The 27747-nt window shown below is 61.5% G+C and overlaps 1 protein-coding gene across 2 annotated transcripts in view; it reads left to right on the top strand.

Annotated features, from left to right (window-relative positions):
* The window catches only part of FBN3 (fibrillin 3), a 69330-nt gene extending 44080 nt beyond the window's left edge, over window positions 1-25250 (top strand). For both annotated transcript variants that reach the window (XM_058858612.1, XM_058858610.1), the window contains exons 26-64: window positions 162-287; window positions 2116-2241; window positions 2574-2696; window positions 2877-3002; window positions 3104-3229; window positions 4657-4779; window positions 5435-5557; window positions 5800-5925; window positions 6249-6371; window positions 6549-6671; window positions 7829-7990; window positions 8356-8424; window positions 8516-8641; window positions 9108-9233; window positions 10435-10584; window positions 10797-10868; window positions 11673-11798; window positions 11962-12087; window positions 12664-12789; window positions 12904-13020; window positions 13147-13275; window positions 13946-14065; window positions 14289-14414; window positions 14497-14649; window positions 15021-15086; window positions 15319-15444; window positions 15795-15914; window positions 16230-16352; window positions 17150-17281; window positions 18335-18460; window positions 18864-19070; window positions 19864-19989; window positions 20566-20688; window positions 21194-21310; window positions 22236-22364; window positions 22770-22889; window positions 23705-23936; window positions 24224-24392; window positions 24863-25250. In XM_058858612.1, coding sequence (XP_058714595.1) covers window positions 162-287; window positions 2116-2241; window positions 2574-2696; window positions 2877-3002; window positions 3104-3229; window positions 4657-4779; window positions 5435-5557; window positions 5800-5925; window positions 6249-6371; window positions 6549-6671; window positions 7829-7990; window positions 8356-8424; window positions 8516-8641; window positions 9108-9233; window positions 10435-10584; window positions 10797-10868; window positions 11673-11798; window positions 11962-12087; window positions 12664-12789; window positions 12904-13020; window positions 13147-13275; window positions 13946-14065; window positions 14289-14414; window positions 14497-14649; window positions 15021-15086; window positions 15319-15444; window positions 15795-15914; window positions 16230-16352; window positions 17150-17281; window positions 18335-18460; window positions 18864-19070; window positions 19864-19989; window positions 20566-20688; window positions 21194-21310; window positions 22236-22364; window positions 22770-22889; window positions 23705-23936; window positions 24224-24392; window positions 24863-25237 — 5264 coding nt within the window. In that variant the 3' untranslated portion in view covers window positions 25238-25250. The remainder of the gene's footprint in view (window positions 1-161; window positions 288-2115; window positions 2242-2573; window positions 2697-2876; window positions 3003-3103; window positions 3230-4656; window positions 4780-5434; window positions 5558-5799; window positions 5926-6248; window positions 6372-6548; window positions 6672-7828; window positions 7991-8355; window positions 8425-8515; window positions 8642-9107; window positions 9234-10434; window positions 10585-10796; window positions 10869-11672; window positions 11799-11961; window positions 12088-12663; window positions 12790-12903; window positions 13021-13146; window positions 13276-13945; window positions 14066-14288; window positions 14415-14496; window positions 14650-15020; window positions 15087-15318; window positions 15445-15794; window positions 15915-16229; window positions 16353-17149; window positions 17282-18334; window positions 18461-18863; window positions 19071-19863; window positions 19990-20565; window positions 20689-21193; window positions 21311-22235; window positions 22365-22769; window positions 22890-23704; window positions 23937-24223; window positions 24393-24862) is intronic.
* The last annotated feature ends 2497 nt before the right edge of the window (window positions 25251-27747 follow it).

The raw sequence follows: 27747 nt of genomic DNA, 5'->3' as shown, positions 1-27747 counted from the left end.
TCCCGACATTCCCGACATTCCCAACATTCCCGACATTCCCGACATTCCCAACATTCAGACTCCAACCAGGAGTTGATCCAAGCCCAGCTTTCCCTGCCCTGTTCCCTGAGCGCTGTTCCCGTTCTGGGATGTTCTGGGACCAATCCCATTTTCCCCTGCAGACATCAACGAGTGCGAGCGGGACCCGCTGCTGTGCCGGGGCGGGATCTGCATGAACACCGACGGCAGCTTCGAGTGCATCTGCCCCCCTGGACACGAGCTGACAGCCGAGGGAAACACCTGCATAGGTGAGGGGACACAGCAGGGAAACATCATGGGGAGAGATCCTGCAGGGAAATGTCACAGGGAGGGATCCTGAAGGGAAATGTCACAGGGAGGGATCCTGAAGGGAAATGTCACAGGGAGAGATCCTGCAGGGAAATGTCACAGGGAGAGATCCTGCAGGGAAATGTCACAGGGAGAGATCCTGCAGGGAAATGTCACAGGGAGGGATCCTGCAGGGAAATGTCACGGGGAGAAATCCTGCAGGGAAACATCACAGGGAGAGATCCTGCAGGGAAATGTCACAGGGAGAGATCCTGCAGGGAAATGTCACAGGGAGGGATCCTGCAGGGAAATGTCACGGGGAGAAATCCTGCAGGGAAACACCATGGGGAGAGATCCTGCAGGGAAATGTCACAGGGAGAGATCCTGCAGGGAAACATCACAGGGAGAGATCCTGCAGGGAAACACCACGGGGAGAGATCCTGCAGGGAAACATCATGGGGAGAGATCCTGCAGGGAAATGTCACAGGGAGAGATCCTGCAGGGAAACACCACGGGGAGGGATCCTGCAGGGAAATGTCACGGGGAGAGATCCTGCAGGGAAATGTCACAGGGAGAGATCCTGCAGGGAAACATCATGGGGAGAGATCCTGCAGGGAAATGTCACAGGGAGGGATCCTGCAGGGAAATGTCACAGGGAGAGATCCTGCAGGGAAATGTCACAGGGAGAGATCCTGCAGGGAAATGTCACGGGGAGAGATCCTGCAGGGAAATGTCACAGGGAGGGATCCTGCAGGGAAATGTCACAGGGAGAGATCCTGCAGGGAAATGTCACAGGGAGAGATCCTGCAGGGAAATGTCACAGAGAGAGATCCTGCAGGGAAATGTCACGGGGAGAGATCCTGCAGGGAAATGTCACGGGGAGAGATCCTGCAGGGAAACATCACAGGGAGAGATCCTGCAGGGAAACACCACGGGGAGAAATCCTGCAGGGAAATGTCACAGGGAGAGATCCTGCAGGGAAATGTCACGGGGAGAGATCCTGCAGGGAAATGTCACAGGGAGAGATCCTGCAGGGAAACACCACGGGGAGAGATCCTGCAGGGAAATGTCACAGAGAGAGATCCTGCAGGGAAATGTCACAGAGAGAGATCCTGCAGGGAAATGTCACAGGGAGAGATCCTGCAGGGAAATGTCACAGAGAGAGATCCTGCAGGGAAATGTCACAGGGAGAGATCCTGCAGGGAAATGTCACAGGGAGGGATCCTGAAGGGAAATGTCACAGAGAGAGATCCTGCAGGGAAATGTCACAGGGAGGGATCCTGCAGGGAAACACCACGGGGAGAGATCCTGCAGGGAAATGTCACAGGGAGAGATCCTGCAGGGAAATGTCACAGGGAGAGATCCTGCAGGGAAATGTCACGGGGAGAGATCCTGCAGGGAAATGTCACAGGGAGAGATCCTGCAGGGAAATGTCACAGGGAGAGATCCTGCAGGGAAATGTCACAGGGAGAGATCCTGCAGGGAAGCACCATGGGGAGAGATCCTGCAGGGCTCTGCCTGCCTCCTCCCCATCCCGTACATCCCATCCCTGCAAGTGGCCCAGGGCTCGGAGCAGCCTGGGCTAGGGGAAGGTGTCCCATCCTGGCCAAGGATGATCCTTAAGGTCCCTCCCACCCAAAGCCTTCCATCATAAGTGGGTCCAGCTCATCCAAGAGGAGGGGCCAAGCTCATTCCCAGCGTTTTGTTGTTCGTTTTGCTGCTCCCTGTGACCAATGGGACAAACCCAGTTTGGACACCAGATGATGGCCTGAGCAGGGCTGGCTGCTCCAAGTGCTCTTGTCCCCTCAGACATCAACGAGTGCTCCCTCAGTGACAACCTCTGTCGCAACGGGCGCTGCGTCAACGTCATCGGCACCTACCAGTGCTCCTGCGACTCGGGCTTCCAGGCCACGCCGGACAGGCAGGGCTGTGTCGGTGAGTGCTCCTCCAAACCGTCCTTCCAGAGCCTTGGGATGAGCCCAGAGCCCTGCTGGGCTCGTGTGTGCTGTGTTCAGAGGGTGAAGCAAAGGGGGAACGTCCTGCATGAGCGACAGCCAAATCCGTGCTGCTGGCGAGGGAGGGTGAGCGGCTGCGAGGGCACTGCCAGGGGCTGGGGAGGAGGGATGAGGAGTTCTCTTGTGGCTGGGGGAGATTTGTGTCCTCTTCTCCCACCCAAGCTGCTGCCTGGGCTCTGTCTGTGCAGGGCCAGGGGCTGGGCTGGCTCCCCGTGGGTCCCTCAGCTCAGGCCGCTGTGTGTTTGTCCCCAGACATCGATGAGTGCACCATCACCAACGGGGGCTGTGACACCCACTGCTCCAACTCCGAGGGCAGCTACGAGTGCAGCTGCAGCGAAGGCTACGCCCTGATGCCAGACAAGAGGTCCTGTGCAGGTCAGTGGCCCCCTGGGCTCTTGCAGGTGGCTCCAGGATGAGGGCTCTCATTTTGCAGTCCCTTCCTGAGGAAGGGTTTTCCTGGATGGGTGATTTTGCCACGTCCAGCCTCTCACGGCTGGGGATTCCCTCCTGCCCCCTCGTGCTCCTGTGTTCACCTTCACCTTCTCCTCTGTGCAGATATCGATGAGTGTGAGGATAACCCCGACATCTGTGACGGGGGGCAGTGCACCAACATCCCCGGGGAGTACCGCTGCCTCTGCTTCGACGGCTTCATGGCATCCCTGGACATGAAGACCTGCATTGGTGAGGCCCTGGCCATGCCCTGGCCGTGTCCCAGCTCTGCTCCTGTCCCCAGAGCCACAGTGGGGTCCTCGGGGTGTCCCATGGTTGGTTTTGTGCTGCAGATGTGAACGAGTGCGACCTGAACCCCAACATCTGCCTGCACGGCGAGTGTGAGAACACCAAGGGCTCCTTCATCTGCCACTGCCAGCTGGGCTACTTCGTCAAGAAGGGAACCACGGGGTGCACAGGTGGGAGCTCAGCACACCCAGAGCCAGGGCTGCCAGTGATGGAGAACAGGAAACCCTCCCAGAGCTGCCCTGCAGAGCCCCCCGTGCCGGGGATGCTGCGGGATGTGCAGTGGGCTGGGCAGGCACAGAGGGACAGGAACCCCCCTGTTCCCAGGGGATGGCCAAGCCAGGAGCCTGCCCTTCCTCCCTGCACCTTTACCAGGGCCAAGATCCTCAGCTCCAGGCTCCCAGCCCAGGCAGCCTCTCCCCCAAAGCGCTGGGAGCTCGGGGAGCCATCGGTGCCCAAACCCAGAGTGGGATCACCCCAAGCTTGGAGAGCCATTGGTGCCCAAACCCAGCTCAGGATCACCCCGAGCTCAGGGAGCTGTCAGTGCCCAAACCCAGCTCAGGATCACCCCAAGCTCAGGGAGCCATCGGTGCCCAAACCCAGCTCAGGATCACCCCAAGCTCAGGGAGCCATCGGTGCCCAAACCCAGATCAGGATCACCCCAAGCTCAGGGAGCCATCGGTGCCCAAACCCAGATCAGGATCACCCCAAGCTCAGGGAGCCATCAGTACCCAAACCCAGCTCAGGATCACCCCAAGCTTGGAGAGCCATTGGTGCCCAAACCCAGAGTGGGATCACCCCGAGCTCGGGGAGCTGTCAGTGCCCAAACCCAGCTCAGGATCACCCCAGGCTTGGAGAGCTGTCAGTGCCCAAACCCAGATCAGGATCACCCCGAGCTCGGGGAGCTGTCAGTGCCCAAACCCAGCTCAGGATCACCCCAAGCTTGGAGAGCCATCGGTGCCCAAACCCAGCTCAGGATCACCCCGAGCTCAGGGAGCCATCGGTGCCCAAACCCAGCTCAGGATCACCCCGAGCTCAGGGAGCTGTCAGTGCCCAAACCCAGATCAGGATCACCCCGAGCTCAGGGAGCTGTCAGTGCCCAAACCCAGATCAGGATCACCCCAAGCTCAGGGAGCTGTCAGTGCCCAAACCCAGCTCAGGATCACCCCAAGCTCAGGGAGCTGTCAGTACCCAAACCCAGATCAGGATCACCCCGAGCTCAGGGAGCCATCGGTGCCCAAACCCAGCTCAGGATCACCCCGAGCTTGGGGAGCCATCGGTGCCCAAACCCAGCTCAGGATCACCCCAAGCTCGGGGAGCTGTCAGTGCCCAAACCCAGCTCAGGATCACCCCAAGCTCGGGGAGCTGTCAGTGCCCAAACCCAGATCAGGATCACCCCGAGCTCAGGGAGCTGTCAGTGCCCAAACCCAGCTCAGGATCACCCCAGGCTCAGGGAGCTGTCAGTGCCCAAACCCAGCTCAGGATCACCCCGAGCTCGGGGAGCTGTCAGTGCCCAAACCCAGCTCAGGATCACCCCAAGCTCAGCCCTGCAGGGCTGGGAGAGCTGAGTTGTGCCAGCCCCACTGTCCTTCCTCTGCAGACATCGATGAGTGTGAGATTGGGGCGCACAACTGCGACATGCACGCGTCCTGCATCAACATCCCCGGCAGCTTCAAGTGCAAGTGCCGCTCGGGCTGGCTCGGGGACGGGCTCAAGTGCAACGGTGAGTCCTGAACCAGCACAGAGGGATCCTCACCTGCTCTGCAGGCACCTGGGGAAGCTGGGCTGAGCTCCCACTGCAGCACCAGTGCATGGAGGGGCTCAGCCTGGAGAAAAGGAGGCTCAGGAGGGATCTTGAGGCTCTGCACAACTCCCTGCCAGGAGGGGACAGCCGGGGAGATCGGGGTCTGCTCCCGGGGAACAACAGGACAAGAGGGAACAGCTTCAGGCAGGGCCAGGGGAGGCTCAGGGTGGACATTGGGAAAATGTCTTCATGGAAATGTCCAGCCCTGGCCCAGCCACCATCACTGGAGGGATTTAAAGCCATGTAGATGTGGCACTTGGGGACATGGCCAGTGGCTTACAGTGTCCTGCTCATGGCCATAGAGGTCTCCAGGGATGTATTGGAGCCCCCAAGTGCCCAGACCATCTCCTGGGCCATTTGTGTGCCCCTGGAGCAAGAAAAGGTGTCCAAGGCTGGGCTGGACAGGGCTTGGAGCAACCTGGGCTAGTGGAAGGAGTCCCTGGGGCTGGAACTGCATGATCCTGAATCATTGGATCTTCATTCCCACCCAACCCACTCTGACACCTGAGTCCAGCTCATCCAGGAGCCCAGATTAGCCAGGCCAGGCACTGACAGGGTGTTTTCCTGTGCCCAGACCTGGACGAGTGTGCGACCGAGGAGCACAAGTGCAACCTGAACGCCAACTGTGTGAACACGCCCGGCTCCTACCGCTGCGCCTGCCGCGACGGCTTCAACGGCGACGGCTTCTCCTGCTCAGGTGAGAGCTGCCAGCAGCAACGGGGCTGGGACAGGGACCTGCCCCTCGGGCCACCAGCCTCGCTCGCTGCTGCCCGGGACACCCCCAGCAGGGACCCAGCCCCTCCTGGCTGTGCCTGGGGAGGCTCAGGGCCGTGGCAGGAATTGCAGCCTCCCAGCAGAGGGTGGGCTCAGGCTCCTGGGGTCCCCTGGGCTGGCTGGGGACAGCCCCCAGCCCTGTGTGGACGCTGTCCCTCCCTGCAGACGTGGACGAGTGCGCGGACAACGTGAACCTGTGTGAGAACGGGCAGTGCCTGAACGCCCCCGGCGGGTACCGCTGCGAGTGCGAGATGGGCTTCAACCCCACCGAGGACAGCAAGGCCTGCCAGGGTGAGTGCCCTGACTCCCTGCTGGCCTTCTCTGTCCCCTCTGGCACCTCTCAAGGCAGAGCCAGACCCCAGCACCTGCTGGTGCCACTGGCAGCGGGTGGTTCCCGGGGCTGAGCCCGGATTCCTGCGAAATGGAAAAGCAGGAGAGCAGGGCTGAGGGGAGAGGGTGGGAGAGTGGCCCAGCTGCCCCAGGAGATTGTCTCAAATGGCAGCAGGGCCATCCTGGGCTGGGTTGGTCACTTCTGGGCAGGAGGAGGGAGCAGGAGCAGCCTGTCCTGGCCCTCACCCTGGCACAGCCTGTCCCCAGCTGTCTCTGTTTTGCAGACATTGATGAATGCACCTTCCAGAACATCTGTGTCTTTGGCACCTGCCAGAACCTGCCCGGGATGTTCCGCTGTGCCTGTGATGATGGATATGAGCTGGACAGGAGCGGGGGCAACTGCACAGGTCAGGGCTCTGTCCTGCTCTGGGCTCTGCCGGGCTCTGCCGGCCCCATCCACGGCTTTGCCACACCTGAGGGGCTCCGTGGGGTGGGGATACACCTGGGCACAGAGCTCAGGCTGGGCTGGGCTCTCCTGCCAGTGCTCACCTTCATCTTCAGTGTCCATCTGTCCATCCTTTCAGACATCAACGAGTGTGCAGACCCTGTGAACTGCATCAACGGGCTCTGCGTCAACACCCCCGGCAGCTACCTGTGCAACTGCCCCCAGGACTTCGAGCTGAACCCCACCGGGGTGGGCTGTGTGGGTGAGTGGGACCCCCCACCCAGACCCTCGGGGTCCTTCTTGGTGGTCCTGTGGAGCTGGAACTGGAGACAAGGAGGGTGACTGTCCCCCCCTGGCTGTCCCCACCTGACTGTCCCCACCTGACTGTCCTCACCTGGCTGTCCCCACCTGGCTGTCCCACCCTGGCTGTCCCACCCTGGCTGTCCCCCCCTGACTGTCCCCCCCTGGCTGTCCCCACCTGGCTGTCCCCACCTGGCTGTCCCCACCTGGCTGTCCCACCCTGGCTGTCCCCCCCTGACTGTCCCCCCCTGGCTGTCCCCCCCTGGCTGTCCCCACCTGACTGTCCCCCCCTGACTGTCCCCTCCTGACTGTCCCCTCCTGACTGTCCCCCCCTGACTGTCCCCTCCTGACTGTCCCCCCCTGACTGTCCCCTCCTGACTGTCCCCCCCTGGCTGTCCCCCCCTGGCTGTCCCCCCCTGACTGTCCCCACCTGACTGTCCCCTCCTGGCTGTCCCCCCCTGGCTGTCCCCCCCTGGCTGTCCTGCCCTGGCTGTCCCCTCCTGGCTGTCCCCTCCTGACTGTCCCCTCCTGGCTGTCCCCCCCTGGCTGTCCCCACCTGGCTGTCCCCACCTGGCTGTCCCCACCTGGCTGTCCCCACCTGGCTGTCCCCCCCTGGCTGTCCCCACCTGACTGTCCCCACCTGACTGTCCCCACCTGACTGTCCCCCATGGGTTTAACCCTGCAGCAGCAGCAGAACCCAGGTCCTGATGAGTGTGCCCCACCTCGTGTCGCTGCCACCACTGTGGGTGCCCCTCTGGTTGCCCCAGGGCAGCTCTGGGGCTGTTTTGTTCCCTGGCAGTGCCCAAGGCCGGGGTGGACGGGGTTTGGAGCAGCCTGGGACAGTGGAAGATGTCCCTGCCCATGGCCAGGATGATCCTTCAGGTCCCTTCAAACCATTTGGGATTGATTCCACGATCCCACACAGCTCCCAGGAATCCACATTTCTTCCTTATCCCTGGAAGATTTCCAATTCCTTTGCAGCCCATGGCAGGGTGTGGGACGGGATCACCTTTAAGGTCCCTTCCATCCCGAATCACTCCACAAAGCCGTGATTCCATCCCTGCTGCACCCACGAGCTCTGCAGGCGAGGCTTTGCTCAGCAGCGCTGTCTCTGTGCAGATACCCGGGTCGGGAATTGCTTCCTGGACACGCAGGACCGAGGGGACGGGGGCATCTCCTGCAGCGCCGAGATCGGCGTGGGGGTCACCCGAGCCTCCTGCTGCTGCTCCCTGGGCCGTGCCTGGGGCAACCCCTGCGAGCTCTGTCCTCCAGCCAACACCAGTGAGTGGGGAAGAGCTTGGGGTGGACACGGCTGGGGAGGAGGGGAGAGAGGCAGGGACGCTTCCCGAGGGATCCTCAGCTCAGAATGGAGGTGCCGAGTTCAGGATTTGCTGCTCCAGCCAGGGCAGGACAGAGATGGAGAGGGGTGGGGGAGGCCAGGCTGTGGTGTCTGGGGGATCCAGGCTGGGATCCTTCATTCCGGGCGAGGGAATGTGGAATTGGAGGGAGGGTGGGCTGTGGGATGGCTCAGCTGGCTCGGCAGGCGGTGAGCCCTGGCCACATCCTCGTGGCCAATTCCAGGATTCTCCTGGCTCTCCCTCCTGGCTCTGCGGAGCCCCCTCAGCTCTGCCCACCTCTCTCCACAGCCGAGTACAAGACCTTGTGCCCTGGGGGAGAAGGGTTCCGCCCCAACCCCATCACCGTCATCCTGGAGGGTGAGTTCTCCCTGTTCCCACGGCCCTTCCCGAGGGATGGGGTGCTGGGGGACCCCAGCCCTGTGGGGACACCCCTGCTGTCCCTCCTCAGACATCGACGAGTGCCAGGAGCTGCCAGGGCTGTGCCAGGGCGGGAACTGCGTCAACACCTTCGGCAGCTTCCAGTGCGAGTGTCCCCTGGGCTACTACCTGAACGAGGACACCCGGATCTGTGAAGGTACCGGGGCTGGGGACAGGCTGGCACCTGCTCCAGGGGCTGGGGACAGGGTGGCACCTGCTCCAGGGGCTGGGGACAGGCTGGCACCTGTTCCAGGGGCTGGGGACAGGCTGGCACCTGCTCCAGGGGCTGGGGACAGGCTGGCACCTGCTCCAGGGGCTGGGGACAGGCTGGCACCTGCTCCAGGGGCTGGGGACAGGGTGGCACCTGTTCCAGGGGCTGGGGACATGGGTGGCACCCTGTATGTGTGACAAGGTGTGTGCCAGAGCTGTGTGTGCATCCCAGCTGCCCCAGGAATGGTTGGCAGCATCCCTTCCCCTTTCCTTCCCAGATTTCCTCATCACAAACCTGTCCCCATGCCAGCCCGGCCTGGTCCCTGTGCCAAAGCCACCCGTCCCTGGTGCCAGGCCTGTCCCCAGCCCTGCTCCAGCCGTGTCCCCGGTGCTCTGACTCCTTTCTCCCGCAGATATCGATGAGTGCTCTGCCCACATCGGGATCTGTGGCCCCGGCACCTGCTACAACACCCTGGGCAACTACACCTGCGTGTGCCCCCCCGAGTACATGCAGGTCAACGGGGGAAACAACTGCATGGGTACGGCTCCCATCCGGCTGGATCCGTGGGGAGGGGGCTGGATCCGTGGGGAGGGGGCTGGATCCGTGGGGAGGGGGCTGGATCTGTGGGGAGGGGGCTGGATCCGTGGGGAGGGGGCTGGATCTGTGGGGAGGGGGTGGATCCGTGGGGAGGGGGCTGGATCTGTGGGGAGGGGTCTGGATCTGTGAGGAGGGGGCTGGATCTGTGGGGAGGGGGTGGATCCGTGGGGAGGGGGCTGGATCTGTGGGGAGAGGGCTGGATCTGTGGGGAGGGGGTGGATCCGTGGGGAGGGGTCTGGATCTGTGGGGAGGGGTCTGGATCTGTGGGGAGGGGTCTGGATCTGTGGGGAGGGGGCTGGATCTGTGGGGAGGGGGCTGGATCCCTGGGGAGGGGGCTGGATCCGTGGGGAGGGGGTGGATCCGTGGGGAGGGGGCTGGATCTGTGGGGAGGGGGCTGGATCCGTGGGGAGGGGGTGGATCCGTGGGGAGGGGGCTGGATCTGTGGGGAGGGGGTGGATCCGTGGGGAGGGGGCTGGATCTGTGGGGAGGGGGCTGGATCCGTGGGGAGGGGGCTGGATCCGTGGGGAGGGGGCTGGATCTGTGGGGAGGGGGCTGGCACTGCCATCCCAGAGGGGGCTGTGCCAAGGGGATGGAGCAGAAGTGCTGGAAACGGGCTGGGATTCAAAGCTGGATGTGGCACTCGGTGCTCTGGTCTGGGTGACAGATCAGGCGTGGGCTGGGCTCGTGTGGGGGTCTTTCCTGCCATTCCCAAAACTGGCAGTGCCATTCCCAGGATTGCCAGTGCCATTCCCAGGGCTGGCAGTGACATTCCCAGGGCTGGCAGTGCCATTCCCAGGGCTGGCAGTGCCATTCCCAGGGCTGCCAGTGCCATTCCCAGGATTGCCAGTGCCATTCCCAGGGCTGGCAGTGCCATTCCCAGCGCTGCCAGTGCCATTCCCAGGATTGGCAGTGCCATTCCCAGGGCTGGCAGTGCCATTCCCAGGATTGGCAGTGCCATTCCCAGCGCTGCCAGTGCCATTCCCAGGATTGGCAGTTCCATTCCCAAGGCTGGCAGTGCCATTCCCAGGGCTGGCAGTGCCACTCCCAGGGCTGGCAGTGCCATTCCCAGGGCTGGCAGTGCCACTCCCAGGATTGGCAGTGCCATTCCCAGGGCTGTCCCAAGCCTGGCACTGCCCTTGCAGACATGAGGAAGAGCGTTTGCTACCGCAACTACAACGACACCTGTGAGAACGAGCTGTCCTTCAACATGACCAAGAAGATGTGCTGCTGCTCCTACAACATCGGCAAGGCCTGGAACAAACCCTGCGAGCCCTGTCCCACCCCTGCCAGCCGTAAGTCCTTCCCCTGTGATCCCTGTCCCGTCCATTTTCCCGTTTTCCCATGAAATTTGGGGCATGGACACCAACGAAATAAATGGGGAGAAAGGAGAGCGCTCTGGAGGTGGCTCCAAGCACGGTGGGGAGCCCCTGCTGCCTGCCAGACCCCGATTCCAGCACCCTGTCCCTCCCTGGGCACAGCTGTGACCTCGCTGTTCCCTTTCCAGCCGAGTACCAGATCCTGTGTGGGAACCAAGCCCCCGGCTTCATCATCGACATCCACACAGGGAAGCCCATCGGTGAGTGAATCCTGCATCCCCACAGGATGCAGCCCCTGCTGTCATCCCGCAGGGAATTAAAGGTTATGGGGCCAGGAAAAGAGGCTTGGCAGTGCCAGGGACTGAAGAGATGAGTTGATCTTTTCCTGGGAAGGAAGTGCAGCAGGGAATTGGTGGTGGGACCCCAGAGCCATCCCGATATCTGCATGGGACACTCAGAGAGGGATGTCCCGAGTGGAGCCTTCCCAAAATCCTCTCTCGGGAATGGGCAGCGTTATCCCAGCATCTCCCAGCATTCCCGGAATGTCGGGGCGGGATGCTGATGCTGTGGAGCATTCCCGGAATGTCGGGGCGGGATGCTGATGCTGTGGAGCATTCCCGGGATGCCGGGGTGGGATGCTGATGTCGTGGAGCGTTCCCGGGATGCTGGAGTGGGATGCTGTTGCTCTGGAGCATTCCCGGGATGCTGATGCTGTGGAGCATTCCCGGGATGCTGGGGCTGGATGCTGTTGTTCTGGAGCATTCCCGGGATGCCGGGGCGGGATTCTGTTGCTCTGGAGCGTTCCCGGGATGCTGGGGCGGGGGATGCTGTTGTTCTGGAGCATTCCCGGGATGCCGGGGTGGGATGCTGATGTCGTGGAGCGTTCCCGGGATGCCGGGGCGGGGGATGCTGTTGTTCTGGAGCATTCCCGGAATGTCGGGGCGGGATTCTGTTGCTCTGGAGCATTCCCGGGATGCTGATGCTCTGGAGCATTCCCGGGATGCTGATGCTCTGGAGCATTCCCGGGATGCCGGGGCGGGATGCTGATGTTGGATTGGGTGCAGATATCGATGAGTGCAGCGAGATCCCGGCCATCTGCACCAACGGCGTCTGCATCAACCAGATCGGGAGCTTCCGCTGCGAGTGCCCCATCGGCTTCAGCTACAACAACATCCTGCTCATCTGCGAAGGTAGCGCATCCCAGCGGGAATTCCGGCTCCTCCCGCCCCGGGACACTGCCCCGGGGCTGCCAGCAGCTCCACGGGGGGCGATTTTTGGGATGTCCTGCACGGTACCGGGGGTTGGACTCCCCGATCCCGCGGTCCTTCCTGAGCCGGGCTGTTCCCGCTGCAGACATCGACGAGTGCAGCAGCGGGGAGACGCTGTGCCAGCGGCACGCCGAGTGTGTCAACATCCCGGGCAGCTTCCGCTGCGAGTGCGCCACCGGATACCGCCTGTCCCCGGGGGGGGCCTGCGTGGGTAAGGGAACACCTGGACACACCTGGACACACCTGGACACACCTGGGGAACAGCTGGGGAACAGCTGGGGACACCTGGGGACACCTGGGGAACAGCTGGGGACAGCTGGGGACACCTGGGGACACCTGGGGACACCTGGGGAACACCTGGACACACGTGGGGAACACCTGGGGAACACCTGGGACACACCAGAGCACACACCTGGGGAACACCTGGGGAACACCTGGACACACGTGGGGAACACCTGGGGAACAGCTGGACACACCTGGACACACCTGGGGAACACCTGGGGAACACCTGGGGAACACCTGGGAACACCTGGGGAACACCTGGGACACACCAGAGCACACTCCTGGAAACACGTGGGGACACCTGGGGAACACCTGGGGACACCTGGGGAACACCTGGACACACCTGAGCACACTCCTGCTCACCCCCCCCCCCCGTTTTTTCCGGGATGACAGCGCACAAATCTCATTGTCTGTGAAGTCACCTCTCCAAAGTGTGCGTGGGGCTCTGCTCTCCCCACCCATCCCCTCCCTGCCCCTCACCTGGACCCCCTGGGCTCCGTTTCAGGTCGCAACGAGTGCCAGGAGATCCCCAACGTGTGCAGCCACGGCGACTGCGTGGACACCGAGGGCAGCTACGTCTGCATCTGCCACAACGGCTTCAAGGCCACCGGGGAGCAGACCATGTGCATGGGTCAGTGCCACCCCAGGGGGACACAAATCCCTGACACTGCTGCCAGGGACAGCAGTGTCCCTCCAGGCTGTCCCCGTGCCCTGCAGCCTCTCAGGTGTCCCCTTGTCCCCGCAGACATCGATGAGTGTGACCGGCAGCCCTGCGGCAACGGCACCTGCAAGAACACCGTGGGCTCCTACAACTGCCTGTGCTTCCCGGGCTTCGAGCTCACGCACAACAACGACTGCATGGGTGAGTGCCCCGAGCCCTGGGGACACTGCCACCAGCCCTGGGGACACTGCCACCAGCCCTGGTGGCCCCGGGTGTGCCACGGCTGACTGTGACGCTCTCGCTCTGCCTCTGCTCTGGGCGCCGCAGACGTGGACGAGTGCTCGTCCCTGGTGGGGCAGGTGTGCAGGAACGGGCAGTGCATCAACAGCGTCGGCTCCTTCCAGTGCCTGTGCCAGGAGGGCTACGACCGCACCCCCGACGGCAAAAACTGCGTGGGTGAGTGTCCACTCCACTGTCCACTCCAGTGTCCACTCCAGTGCCCACTCCAGTGTCCACTCCAATGCCCACTCCAGTGCCCACTCCAATGCCCACTCCAGTGCCCACTCCAGTGCCCACTCCAATGCCCACTCCAATGCCCACTCCAATGCCCACTCCAGTGTCCACTCCAATGCCCACTCCAGTGTCCACTCCAGTGCCCACTCCAGTGTCCACTCCAATGTCCACTCCAGTGCCCACTCCAATGCCCACTCCAGTGTCCACTCCAGTGCCCACTCCAGTGTCCACTCCACTGCCCACTCCAGTGTCCACTCCAGTGCCCACTCCAATGTCCACTCCAGTGCCCACTCCAGTGTCCAGGGTCCTCTGGCCAGGCTGGTGCTGTCCATGTGGTCCCCAAGCTGGTCCCAGCGGTGGGATTCTCCAGAAGCAGCCCCAAGGAAGCGAATCCTGGTCACTGAAATGCCCCTGGAGGGCCGGACCGGCCCCTCCAGGCCTGTCCTGTCTGTGCTGGGACCTGCAGGAGGCGGGAGAAACGTCCTGGGAACGCCCTAAAGTCTCAGGGGATGCCCTGGGAAGCAGGCTGGAAACGTGTCCCCTGTTCCCTGTCACCTGTGGGGCGAGGCAGGGCCCAGCCAGACCCCAGCCCCGGCTGTTTTCCCCTCTGCAGACATCAACGAGTGCGTGAGCCTGCCCGGGACCTGCTCCCCTGGCACCTGCCAGAACCTGGAGGGCTCCTTCCGCTGCATCTGCCCCCCTGGCTACGAGGTGCAGAACGACAACTGCATCGGTAAGGTCGGCTCCGTGCCCACGGGACACCTCAGCCTGTCCTTCCCGAGGGGCCCGGGGTACCCTGGATCGCTGCTGGGAGCCCCGGGGCACCGGAGGCTCGGGGCGCTGCCGTGCCCGTTCTCCCCGGGAGGGGTGAGCGGTGGGGCAGGGGCGGTGTCCAGCCCCCCGAACACCCCCTGAGCTGTTCTAACGAGCTCTGGCTGTGTCCCTGCCGCTCCCAGACATCAACGAGTGCGAGGAGGAGCCCAACATCTGCCTGTTCGGGACGTGCACCAACACCCCCGGCAGCTTCCAGTGCGTGTGTCCGCCGGGCTTCGTTCTGTCCGACAACGGGCGCCGCTGCTTCGGTCAGTGCGGCCGCTCCCGGGCGGGAGGGAGCGCAATTCCCGGGATCCCCCCTGACCTTGGCACGTCCCCATCCTCCCCCAGACACCCGCCAGAGCTTCTGCTTCACTCGCTTCGACAACGGGAAGTGCTCCGTGCCCAAAGCCTTCAACACCACCAAGGCTCGGTGCTGCTGCAGCAAAATGCCCGGGGAGGGCTGGGGAGACCCCTGCGAGCTGTGCCCGCAGGAGGGGAACGGTAGGAACGGGAGAGGGGTGGGGTGTGCCCGGGAGAGGGGTGGGGTGTCCCGGGAGAGGGGTGGGGTGTGCCCGGGAGAGGGGTGGGGTGTCCCCAGGAGGGGTGGGGTGTCCCCAGGAGGGGTGGGGTGTCCCGGGAGGGGTGGGGTGTCCCCAGGAAAGGTGGGGTGTCCCCAGGAGGGGTGGGGTGTGCCCGGGAGAGGGGTGGGGTGTCCCGGGAGGGGTGGGGTGTGCCCGGGAAAGGGATGGCTGTGTCCTCTCGGGACAGTGGTGCGTGTCTCCCCAGGGGACTTCCAGGAGTCTCCAAAGCCCACTTTAGCTGCTGGGAGCAGAATCCCTTCAGCACATCCCTCTTTCCTGCTCTCTTTCCAGTTGCCTTCCAGGAGCTGTGTCCCTACGGCCACGGGGCCATCCCAGGCCCGGGTGACACCCGGGAAGGTGAGCCTGGGTGCGGGGATGGGGGTTGGTGCCTGGCTTTGACCAGACCTGGGCTGCTGGAGAGCAGGGTGGGATCCTGGGGGCACACGGGACTGGGCACCCCCAAACCACAGCTGCTCACCAGGGCTTCACCCCTCAGCCTGGAGCTCCCGGGATCACCCGAGCATCCCCTGCCCGTCCCCAGGGGACAGGGCTGTTTGTGGCCGTGTGAAGCTTCATTTTCCATTTCCAGATGTGAACGAGTGCTCGGAGAACCTGGGGGTGTGCATCAACGGCGCCTGCATCAACACCGACGGCTCCTTCCGCTGCGAGTGCCCCTTCGGCTACAACCTGGACTACACCGGGGTCAACTGCGTGGGTGAGGCTCTGGGGGGCTTCTGGGAGGGTCTGCGGGGGTCTGTGGGGGTCTGTGGGGTCTGTGGGGTCTGCGGGGGTCTGTGGGGGTCTGTGGGGGTCTGTGGGGTCTGTGGGGTCTGCGGGGGTGCCCTGCTCCCTCCTGCTCTGTCCCCCTCCCTCCAGAGGTGCTGGATTGGTGTCTGTATGGACACGCTGCTGCCCCGCTGGGGCACTTTGGGGGCTCTGCCTGCAAGAGCCCAGCCCAGCCCCATCCTCCCCCTCCTCCCCCTCCTCCTCCTCCTCCTCCTCCTCCTCCTCCTCCTCCTCCTCCTCTTCTTCCTCCTCCTCCTCCTCCTCCTCCTCACTCCCCAGACACGGACGAGTGCTCCATTGGCAATCCCTGTGGGAACGGCACCTGCACCAACGTGGTGGGAGGCTTCGAGTGCGCCTGCGACGAGGGCTTTGAGCCGGGGCCCATGATGACCTGTGAAGGTAACCCTGGGCCACAGACCCTTCATCCCCAGCACCCACGCTGGGCTCTGTGGGACCCCCGCCCCTGCCCGGGCCAGCCCCCCAGGGATGGTGTGGAAAAGCTGGATGGGGCTGCTCGGCACGCTGGGCTCCTTCAGCTCCCTCTGGAGCGCAGGAGCAGCCCTGGAGCCCTGGATGAACACGGGAGCTCCCCAGGGAGCAGCAGCCCGTTCCCATCAAAGCTCTGGAGGGATGGATGCCCAGGGAGGGTGGCTGTGCCCTGGGGAGGGCCCTGCTGAGGGCACCCAGGTGAGCTCTGTCCTGTCCTCCCTGCAGACATCAACGAGTGCTCCCTGAACCCGCTGCTCTGCGCCTTCCGCTGCATCAACACCTTCGGCTCCTACGAGTGCACCTGCCCCTCTGGGTACGCGCTGCGGGAGGACAGGAGGATGTGCAGAGGTAAAACCCCTTCTGCAGCCAGCAGGGCACGGCCCAAAGCCAGCCCAGCCCCTGCGCTCGGCCAGCGGTGTGCGGGAATGGTGGGAATCCTGCGCTGGCTTCTCTCAGCCTCACCCACCTCGGTGTCCTGTGCCAGGGAGGAATTCTTCCCTGGGAGGGTGGCGAGGTTTCCCAGAGCAGCTGCGGCTGCCCCTGCATCCCTGGAATTGTCCGAGGCTTGGCTGGGCGGGGTTTGGAGCAGCCTGGGACAGTGGGAGGTGTCCCTGCCATGGGAGGTGTCCCTGCCATGGGAGGTGTCCCTGTTATGGGAGGTGTCCCTGCCGTGGGAGGTGTCCCTGCCATGGGAGGTGTCCCTGCCGTGGGAGGTGTCCCTGTTATGGGAGGTGTCCCTGCCATGGGAGGTGTCCCTGCCCTGGGAGGTGTCCCTGCCCTGGGAGGTGTCCCTGCCATGGGAGGTGTCCCTGCCCTGGGAGGTGTCCCTGTTATGGGAGGTGTCCCTGCCATGGGAGGTGTCCCTGCCGTGGAGGTGTCCCTGCCGTGGGAGGTGTCCCTGTTATGGGAGGTGTCCCTGCCATAGGAGGTGTCCCTGTTATGGGAGGTGTCCCTGTTATGGGAGGTGTCCCTGTTATGGGAGGTGTCCCTGTTATGGGAGGTGTCCCTGCCCTGGGAGGTGTCCCGGCAGGGGTGGCACTGGAGGAGTCCCAGGCTCGTTCCGTGGTGTTTTTAAGCCGTGTGCCAACCGGGCTGCGGGGATGGGCAGAGCTGGGGCTGGCAGGGCTCTGACGGTCTCGGTGCAGATCTGGACGAGTGCGCGGAGGGGCTGCACGACTGCGAGTCCCGGGGGATGCTCTGCAAGAACCTCATCGGCACCTTCATGTGCATCTGCCCGCCGGGGATGCAGCGCCGGCCCGATGGAGAGGGGTGCACAGGTACCGGGACAGGCTGGGGGCACCCCGGGGCACGGACAGCGTCCTCTCCGAGGGATCATCCATCCACGGAGCTGTGCTCTGCATCCTCCTTTCTTTTACATCCTGTATTTTACATCCTTTCTTCTACATCCTGTATTTTACATCCTGTATTTTACATCCTCGGGATCCTCCCTGGGCTTTCCCACATGTCACAGCCTCCCGAGTGTCCCAGCAGGACACACAAACCTCTGTGCATCCCTGTCCCCCCGGGGTGACACAGCCCTGTGCCACCGCGTGTCCTTCTGAGCTTTCCTGAGCTGCTTTTGGAATGGGTGGGAATGAACAACCCAGAGCTGCACAGGACAGAGATGGCTCCAATCCAACCCGATCCAACCCGATCCAACCCAATCCAATCCAATCCAATCCAACCCAATCCAACCCAATCCAACCCAATCCAACCCAATCCAACCCAATCCAATCCAATCCAACCCAATCCAACCCAATCCAACCCAATCCAACCCAACCCAATCCAACCCAATCCAATCCAATCCAACCCAATCCAATCCAATCCAACCCAATCCAACCCAACCCAATCCAACCCAACCCAATCCAACCCAATCCAACCCAATCCAATCCAACCCAATCCAACCCAATCCAATCCAATCCAATCCAATCCAATCCAATCCAATCCAATCCAATCCAATCCAATCCAATCCAATCCAATCCAATCCAATCCAATCCAACCCAACCCAATCCAATCCAATCCAACCCAATCCAATCCACTCCAGTCCAGTCCAGTCCAGTCCAGTCCAATCCAGTCCAATCCAGTCCAATCCAATCCCAGCAGCAGCTGGAGCATGGGAAAGCCAGGGAAGCTGAATTCTGCGCCCCCTGCTCTGGGAGAAGCCTGGGATGGGAGGGTGTTTTCCCCAGGGCAGGCTGAGGTTCCTCCCAGCTGCCCAGAGGCACGGAAGGGATCCTCAGGGGCTCGGTGAGGGTGCTCCAGAGGGAGTGGGAAGCCGGGAAGGTTTTTCCCTGGCCTCAGCAGGGCCGTGTGTGGTGTCCCCCTGGCAGATGAGAACGAGTGCCGCACCAAGCCCGGGATCTGCCCCAACGGGCGCTGCGTGAACACGGCCGGGAGTTATCGCTGCGACTGCAACGAGGGCTTCGAAGTCAGCCCCTCGGGCACCGAGTGCATCGGTAATGCCCCCCTGGGCTGCACAGGGAGCTCCTCAGGGGGGCTCAGAGAGCGGGACAGGGACAAGGGATGGAGGGACAGGGCACAGGGAATGGCTTCCTGCTGCCAGATGGGATATTGGGGGGGAATTCTGCCCTGGGAGGGGGTGAGGCCCTGGCACAGGTGCCCAGAGCAGCTGTGGCTGCCCCTGGATCCCTGGCAGTGCCCAAGACCAGGGCTTGGAGCAGCCTGGGACAGTGGAAGGTGGGATTTAAGGTCCCTCCAACCCAAACCATTCTGGAATCCTTTGCTCCTGAGCAGGAAGGTTTTTGGAGCACCCCAAACCCCTCCAACCCACACTGCTCCATTCCCCCTGGTGCTGGCACCACCCCAGCCCCTGGATTTGTGTCCCCTCTCCGTGCCCAGACACCCGCCAGGGCTTCTGCTTCACGGAGGTGCTGCAGACCATGTGCCAGATGTCCTCCACCAACCGCAACCTGGTCACCAAATCCGAGTGCTGCTGCAACAGCGGGCGCAGCTGGGGCCCCCAGTGCGAGCTCTGCCCCCTGCCCGGCACTGCCCACTACAAGAAGATGTGTCCCCACGGCCCTGGCTACTCCACGGACGGCAGAGGTGAGCAGGGCAGGGCTGGGCACGGGGAGAATCCCCCTGGAGCTCACCAGGAGCTGCTCCCGTGTTCCCTGGCAGCTGGCAGAATTCACTCGCTCTGCTTTCATGGGGTGAAAGGGAGTTTCAGCCCAGCCCTGCCTTAGCCTTGGATTTTTGGGTTAATTTTAAGGAGTCTCTCTGACATTCAAGGTCTAAGGATGGCAGATCCAGGTCTGTTATAGTTATTTATTAACAAAGGAGAGAACAGATGAAAGGTCTTAATCAGAATTATTTATCACACGGTGTAAAATGAGAAGAACTGCTGGAAGATTACAGCAGAACATAAACCCTGCAGATAAAGCTGGCAAAAGGAATAGGATGGGTCAGCAGCCAAATGTAGCTTAGCATGGAAATGATGCTTATTTAATTTTATTAAATTATTATTATATGCTTATTTAAATTTAACAGAGTCCCTCTCTCAGCCTCCATCCCTGCTCTGGGGAGAAGCCCCACACATTTCCAGGGAATGTGCAGAAGATTTCTGCTTTGTGAAAGTTCAGCCAGAATTCCAGTTTATTGAGAAATCCAGTTTATTGAGAAATCCAGTTTATTCAGCAATCCAGTTTATTCAGCAATCCAGTTTACTGAGCAATCCAGTTTATCCTTCAGCTTTAACAGGGGGATGTTTATTGCCAGCTGGGAGCTGCCAGCCCACGGTGCCCAGACAGCTCCGAGACGTTTGTCCTGTTTGAGTTACCTGCCAGATACGCTTTTTTTGGGGGTGATGAGCACTGACAGCTCCTCCCTCCCTTGGCAGACATCGACGAGTGCAAGGTGCTGCCCAACCTGTGCAGGAACGGGCAGTGCATCAACAGCATCGGCTCCTTCCGCTGCCACTGCCGGCTGGGCTACACCCCGGACATCACGGGCACCGCCTGCCAGGGTGAGCCGGGTCCCCTCCCCTCCCTCCCCGGGTTTTAACCCTCCCTGCCCTCGGGGAGCCGCGGGGCTCTGCATCCCCCGCCTCGTTTCGTGGTCCTCTGCACCTCCAAGTCCTCGTTGAGCTCCTTAGGAATGAGTTCCTTGTGTTCCCTGAGCCCAGGTGTGGCAGGTGGCGAGCACTGGGATCCTGAGCTGAAATCTGGGAGCTGCCAGCCCCCCTCAGGCAGCACAGCTGGTTCCACCCAGCCTGAGCGCCGTGCTGGGAATCCAGATGTTGGCATAAAAGGCACCTCTGGAACCACAGCTCTCTCCCTCTGCAGGATCTGGCCCAGATTTGTGGTGCTGGCTCAAACGGAGCTGCTCCCCCAAAGCCCTTGGCTCTGCTCTCCTGCCTCCTGGAGGGTGAAAATGGGGTGTTCACCCAGGAATGCCAGAATCCAAGGGGATTCTCCCCCCTGAGCCACAAAACCCGGGATCTCCTTGTGCTCAGGAGCCCCTGAGCGGGCTGGGAGGTCCAAGGGGTGGAGGGGACCCTGCCCAGCAGCACCACCTGATGTGTTTTGTCCCTGGAGTGCAGATCTGGACGAGTGTAACCAGTCCCCCAAGCCCTGCAACTTCATCTGCAAGAACACCGAGGGCAGCTACCAGTGCTCCTGCCCCCGGGGCTACGTCCTGCAGGAGGACGGCAAGATCTGCAAAGGTGAGGAGCCAGGAGGAGGAGCAGGGAGAGGGGACAGGGCAGCCAGACGTGGACAGATGGCAGCAGGAGGATGTGGGGAGAGGTGCTACGCTGGGCTGGGCAGGGTTTCACCCTTCCCCACGTCAGAGGTGTCTCCTCAGGGTAAAAATGCTCCTGGCCCCTTCCTGGAGACTGCACAGCACATGCTGAGCTCCAGGGAGCCTGGAGCTGTTTGTCCCTGCTCGTGGGCCGTGCCTGGCATTGTCACCAGCCAGAGCTGGTGTCACCTCCCCCAGAGCTGAGCAGCACGTGTGGGGAGCCTGGCCTGAGGAGCTTTGTGAGCTGCAGGAGAGGCAGGGAAACATCTTCCAGATGTGTCTGTGGTAGCCTGAGGTGGGGAGGGGTTTGTTCTCCTCCTGTGAGAGCTCGAGGGGTTGTTCCTGGGGCTGGCTGTGAACATCCACGGGGACACGGAGGTGTCACAGCCTCAGTGGGACAGACCGAGTCCTTGTCCTTGTCCCCTCAGACCTGGACGAGTGTTCCACCAAGCAGCACAACTGCCAGTTCCTCTGTGTCAACGTCATCGGGGGCTTCAACTGCAAGTGTCCCCCTGGCTTCACGCAGCACCACTCGTCCTGCATTGGTGAGTGCAGAATTCCTGCCCTGCGCCTTCCCACGGAGCAGCTCCGGCTCAGGAGAACCTTCCAGACCCTGGCTCTGGAACCCTGCCCTGCTCCAGCCACCCTGGCAGTGTCTGCACTGTCCCTCTGCTGCTCAGCCTGGGCTCAGCCACAGCAGCTGAGGTGGCCCCAGGGCCAGGGATGGACTGACAGGTGGGCAGGGATGGACTGACAGGTGGGCAGGGATGGAATGACAGGTGGGCAGGGATGGACTGACAGGTGGGCAGGGATGGAATGACAGGTGGGCAGGGATGGAATGACAGGTGGGCAGGGATGGACTGACAGGTGGGCAGGGATGGACTGACAGGTGGGCAGGGATGGACTGACAGGTGGGCAGGGATGGAATGACAGGTGGGCAGGGATGGAATGACAGGTGGGCAGGGATGGACTGACAGGTAGGCAGGGATGGAATGACAGGTGGGCAGGGATGCATTCCCAGGCAGTCAGGGATGCATTCCCAGGTGGGCAGGGATGCATTCCCAGGCAGTCAGGGATGCATTCCCAGGTGTTCAGGGATGCATTCCCAGGTGGGCAGGGATGCATTCCCAGGCAGTCAGGGATGCATTCCCAGGTGGGCAGGGATGCATTCCCAGGTGGGCAGGGATGCATTCCCAGGTGGGCAGGGATGCATTCCCAGGTGTTCAGGGATGCATTTCCAGGTGTTCAGGGATGCATTCCCAGGTGTTCAGGGATGCATTCCCAGGTGGGCAGGGATGCATTCCCAGGTGTTCAGGGATGCATTCCCAGGTGGGCAGGGATGCATTCCCAGGTGTTCAGGGATGCATTCCCAGGTGTTCAGGGATGCATTCCCAGGCAGTCAGGGATGCATTCCCAGGCAGTCAGGGATGCATTCCCAGGTGTCCACAAACCCCTGCTGGTGTTTTGCAGACAACAACGAGTGCACAGCTCAGCCCTCCCTGTGCGGAGCCAAGGGGCAGTGCCTGAACACCCCGGGCAGCTACAACTGCGAGTGCCAGAAGGGATTTTCCCTGGACAGCTCCGGGGTCAACTGTGAAGGTGGGTCTGGGCTCTGGTGCTTCCATGGGGAGGAATTCCCAGGGCATTCCCGGGCTCTGAAGAGCCTCAGTCCGGATGGGAAGCTCCAGGAGTGCTTGGCTGATGCTCTCAGGAACAGGGTGGGATTGTTGGGGTGTCTGGGATTGGACTGGGTGATCCTCAGGGAAGGGAACGGTCCCATATTCCAGCAGGAGAGATCTCAGAAGCAGAGCAGGGGTTGGAGTCAGGGCCCATCCCAGCAGATATTGGGAACGGGGGCATCACTCAGTTCCAGCTTTGCAGGAAGAGCCAGAGTGGGCACAGGAGCCCCCCGCCCACAGGAGCAGCCTGGGGGGTGCCAGGGGTCCCTGAGCCCCTGCAGGGACAGGGGACAGGCTCTGAGCTCCCCGTGTCCCTTGGCTGCAGATGTGGACGAGTGTGACGGGAACCACCGGTGCCAGCACGGCTGCCAGAACGTGCTGGGGGGCTACCGCTGCGGCTGCCCCCAGGGCTACGTGCAGCACTACCAGTGGAACCAGTGCGTGGGTGAGTGGGGGGACACGCCTGGGGGAGCTGTCCCTGCCTGGGGGAGCTGTCCCCAGCCTGAGGGAGCTGTCCCACACCTGGGGGAGCTGTCCCCAGCCTGGGGGAGCTGTCCCTGCCTGGGGGAGCTGTCCCCAGCCTGGGGGAGCTGTCCCTGCCTGTAGAGTGCATGCTGTACCCCTGGGGTGTATCCTGTACCTGTGGGGTGTATCCTATGGGGTGTATCCTGTACCCCTGGGGTATATCCTGTACTCATGGGGTGTATCCTGTACCTGTGGGGTGTATCCTGTACCCATGGGGTGTATCCTGTACCTGTGGGGTATATCCTGTACTCATGGGGTGTATCCTATGGGGTGTATCCTGTACCCCTGGGGTGTATCCTGTACCTGTGGGGTGTATCCTGTACCCCTGGGGTGTATCCTGTACCCCTGGGGTGTATCCTGTACTCCTGGGGTGCATCCCATGGGGTGTATCCTGTACTCATGGGGTGTATCCTGTACCTGTGGGGTGTATCCTGTAGTCATGGGGTGTATCCTGTACCCCTGGGGTGTATCCAATGGGGTGTATCCTGTACCCCTGGGGTATATCCTGTACCTGTGGGGTGTATCCTGTACCCCTGGGGTGTATCCTGTACCCCTGGGGTGTATCCTGTACTCATGGGGTGTATCCTGTACCCCTGGGGTGTATCCTGTACTCCTGGGGTGTATCCTATGGGGTGTATCCTGTACTCCTGGGGTGTATCCTGTACCCCTGAGGTGCATCCCATGTCTCTGTGACCCCATGGCTCCGTGATCCCATCATTCCATGACTCCGAGCAGACGAGAACGAGTGCTCCAGCCCCTCTGCCTGTGGCTCTGCCTCCTGCTACAACACCCTGGGCAGCTTCAAGTGCGTTTGTCCCTCGGGCTTCGACTTCGACCAGGCCTTCGGGGGCTGCCAGGACGTGGACGAGTGCTCGGCCGGGGGCAGCCCCTGCAGCTACGGCTGCTCCAACACGGACGGGGGGTACCTGTGTGGCTGTCCCGGGGGCTACTTCCGAGCGGGACAGGGGTAAGGAGCGGCCACCGGGGCCTTCCCGGCTTCTCCTCGCCCATCCCCACACCCTGCTGGTCCCAGGGCTGCCAGCAGACGCTCTGTGGATGCACCCAGTGCGGGATGGGGATTAATTAAGGGGTTAATTAATGAGACCACCTTGCTGTGGTGTCAGGCGCGTCCTGTGCCGGTTCCCAGCCCCAGGCGTGACCCTGCGGGTGTTTCCCGCATGGAGAACCCGGGCGTGGTGACGTTCCCTTGGATTCCTGGATCTGAGCTGGCTCTCTCTGCTCCTCTGCCACCAGCCACTGCATTTCTGGCTTGGGATTTGGGAAGGGTCCCTACCTGCCTGCGCCCCAGGAGGAGGATGAGGACAACCTGCTGTCCCCCGAGACCTGCTACGAGTGCAAGATCAACGGGTACCCCAAGAGGGGCCGGCAGCGGCGCAGCGTCAACGGCACAGAGAGGCACCAGGTGAGAAATGCAGGGCGTCCTGCAGGAGCTGGATCCCTTCAGGAACAGAGGCCTGGAGTGGATCCCGTTCCCTCAGCCCAGGCACAGCCAGTGGCTCATCCATATCTGCCCGGGTTTGGCATCTCCAAACCCTTCTTGTGAAGCCAAGGAATAAAGCCCACGTTTCCCATCCCTGGAAATGTCCAAGGCCAGGCTGGACAGGGCTTGGAGCGAGCTGGGATAGTGGGAGGTGTCCCAAGGGGCTGGAACAGGGTGAGATTTAAGGTCCCTTTCAACCCAAACCATTCCATGGTCCCTCAGAGGGAGCTCTGGCCTCTGTCCAAAACTCTCCCGGGAATTTCAGGAGAGGTCGTTTTAGGGCTTGGAAGGAGAATGGTCCTGAAGTTATTGATCCTCCCCAGGGCTGGGGCAAATCAAACCCAGCTGCCCCATCCCTGCAATCCCTGAATTCCTGGAATGTCCCTCGGCAGGAGCACGCTGTGAACTTGGCCAGCATGGACGTGGAGGCGCCGCTGTCCATGACGCTGAACCTGTCGGAGCTGGCGCGCAAGGAGCACATCCTGGAGCTGCTGCCGGCCGTGGAGCCGCTGGAGAACCGCGTGCGCTACACCATCGCTCAGGGCAACGAGGAGGGGCTGTTCCGCATCCACCACAGGGAGGGGCTCAGCTTCCTGCACCTGGGCCGCAAGAAAATCCCCCCCGGCACGTACCTGCTGGAGATCGTGAGCGTGGCCCTGCCCCGCCGGAGGGAACTGCACAAACTCGAGGCCGACAACCACCTCGACTACTTGGCGGGGGAGCTGGGCCAGGCACTGAGGATGAAGCTGCAGCTCCAGCTCTACTAAAGCCACGAGAGACCCCCCCAGTCCCACCCGACAGCGCAGCCCTGCCCCTCGCCACCCACCCCGGGAACAACGGGATCCTCTCCTGCCACCGCCGGGACAGCCACAGGAAATGTTCCTCTGGATCAGCCACGGGAAATGTTCCTCCTGGATCAGCCACGGGAAATGTTCCTCCTGGATCAGCCACGGGAAATGTCCCTCTGGGATCAGCCACGGGAAATGTTCCTCTGGATCAGCCACGGGAAATGTTCCTCTGGATCAGCCACGGGAAATGTTCCTCCTGAATCCGCCATGGGAAATGTTCCTCTGGATCAACCATGGGAAATGTCCCTCTGGGATCAGCCACGGGAAATGTTCCTCTGGATCAACCACATGGGAAATGTTCCTCCTGGATCAACCACATGGGAAATGTTCCTCCTGGATCAGCCACGGGAAATGTCCCTCTGGATCAGCCACGGGAAATGTTCCTCTGGATCAGCCACGGGAAATGTTCCTCCTGGATCAGCCACGGGAAATGTCCCTCTGGGATCAGCCACGGGAAATGTTCCTCTGGATCAGCCACGGGAAATGTTCCTTGGGATCAACCAAGGGAAATGTCCCTCTGGGATCAGCCACAGGAAATGTCCCTCTGGGATCAGCACCCTCTGGGGCTGCTCTGCTCCAGGGGGTGCCTGAGCCGAGCCCACAATCACAAAGCTCCCGAGAGCCAAAGGTTCCAAGCTCCAGAGGTTCTCCCTTCCCTCTGCTCCCCCCCGTCCCCCTTTTCCAGGACACTCGGAGCTGGGGAGCCGCCTGTTCTCCAAGGCCACATCCCAGGAAAAGTGAGGGGGGCTGGGGGCAGCTCTGGGGGGAGCTGTGGCTCCGTTGGTGTCCATGCATTTCCCAGCAGCTCCCACTAATCCTCGGGATGGTGCTGCAGGAGCCATCCCAACTGATCCCAGTTCCCGGGATCAGAGGTGCTCGATTCCCGGGATTAAAGGTGCCAATTCCCGGGATTAAAAATGCTCAATTCCCGGGATTAAAAATGCTCAATTCCCGGGATTAAAGGTGCTCGATTCCTGGGATCAGAGGTGCTCAGTTCCCGGGATTAAAGGTGCTCAATTCCCTGGATTAAAGGTGCTCAATTCCCGGGATTAAAGGTGCTCAATTCCCTGGATTAAAGGTGCTCAGTTCCCAGGATCAGAGGTGCTCAGTTCCCGGAATCAGAGATGCCAATTCCCGGGATCAGAGCTGCTCGATTCCCGGGATTAAAGGTGCTCGATTCCCGGGATAAAAGGTGCCAATTCCCAGGATCAGAGGTGCCAATTCCCAGGATCAGAGGTGCCAATTCCCAGGATCAGAGGTGTTCAATTCCCGGTATTAAAGGTGCTCAGTTCCCGGGATCAGAGCTGCCCGATTCCCGGGATTAAAGGTGCCAATTCCCGGGATTAAAGGTGTCAATTCCCGGTATTAAAGGTGCCAATTCCCGGGATCAGAGGTGCCAATTCCCACGGAACTGCCTCATCCCCAGGCCCGAGGTGCCCGCGGCTCCCGGGAGCTGCTGCTGGTCCTGGCCGGCGTTCTGCACTGTATCCATCCACCCTCCCGTATTTATGGAAAACCACCAAGGGAATGCTCGCTCGGTGTTGTCAGGAGTGCATTTTCCTGTAGCTTTACATTTTTTTGGCGGGGTGGGAATTTCTCCTGGTTCGCTGCCGCCCAGGGGTGGGGGATGTGTGTGTTTACTGTATCGGGGCTCCAGGCAAACTTGAAAACTCTTCAAAGCAGCTCCAGACTCTGGATTTTACAAGAGTCCCAGAGCTTGTGACAGGATGGGTGGCCTGATGTTTGGGATTGTTTTTTTTTTTTTTTTGGTTTTTTTTAATTATTATTTTTGGTTTGTTTTTTTCCAACAGGTGCTTTTTTTTAAAAAAAAAACCAAAATCCAAAAAGTATTAATAATAATAATGATAAATTAGCAGAGCTGGGTTTGTGTGTGTGTGTTGAGCCAAAGTCTCGAAGCTCAAGGTTTCCTCTCCTCCTCTCTGGTGTGGTGGTTTGGTTTGGTTTTTTTTTTATTTTTATTTTTTTTATATTGCCATTTCTTGCTGGTTGGTTTATTTGGGGGGAAGTGTTGAAACCCCAAACCTGTGCCCCTTATCCCGCACAGAGAGGTGGCTCTTTGTGGAATTCCTTTTTTGTATCAGAAGCAACGGCAACAATAAAATTATTTTGGGTTAAGTGGGGCTGTGTCTTTGTGTGGGGACAGACGGGGGGACAGGACCCACCCAGCTCCAGCCTGGAGCTTCCGTGGAGGCAGAATTGGGATTGTCCAGCCTGGAAAAGCTCCAGGGAGAGCTCAGAACCCTGCAGGGCCTGAGGGGGCTCCAGGAGAGCTGGAGAGGGGCTGGGGACAAGGGGCGGAGGGACAGGACACAGGGAATGGCTCCAAACTGGAACAGGAGAATTTGGGTGGGATATTGGGAGGGGATTCCTGGCTGGGAGGGGCTGGGATGGAATTCCCGGAGAAGCCG

Source organism: Poecile atricapillus, chromosome 28, assembly GCF_030490865.1.
Source record: "Poecile atricapillus isolate bPoeAtr1 chromosome 28, bPoeAtr1.hap1, whole genome shotgun sequence".
NCBI classification, from domain to species: domain Eukaryota; kingdom Metazoa; phylum Chordata; class Aves; order Passeriformes; family Paridae; genus Poecile; species Poecile atricapillus.
The sequence above is the reverse complement of the archived record's forward strand: the minus strand, read 5'-3'. Positions and strand labels throughout refer to the sequence as shown.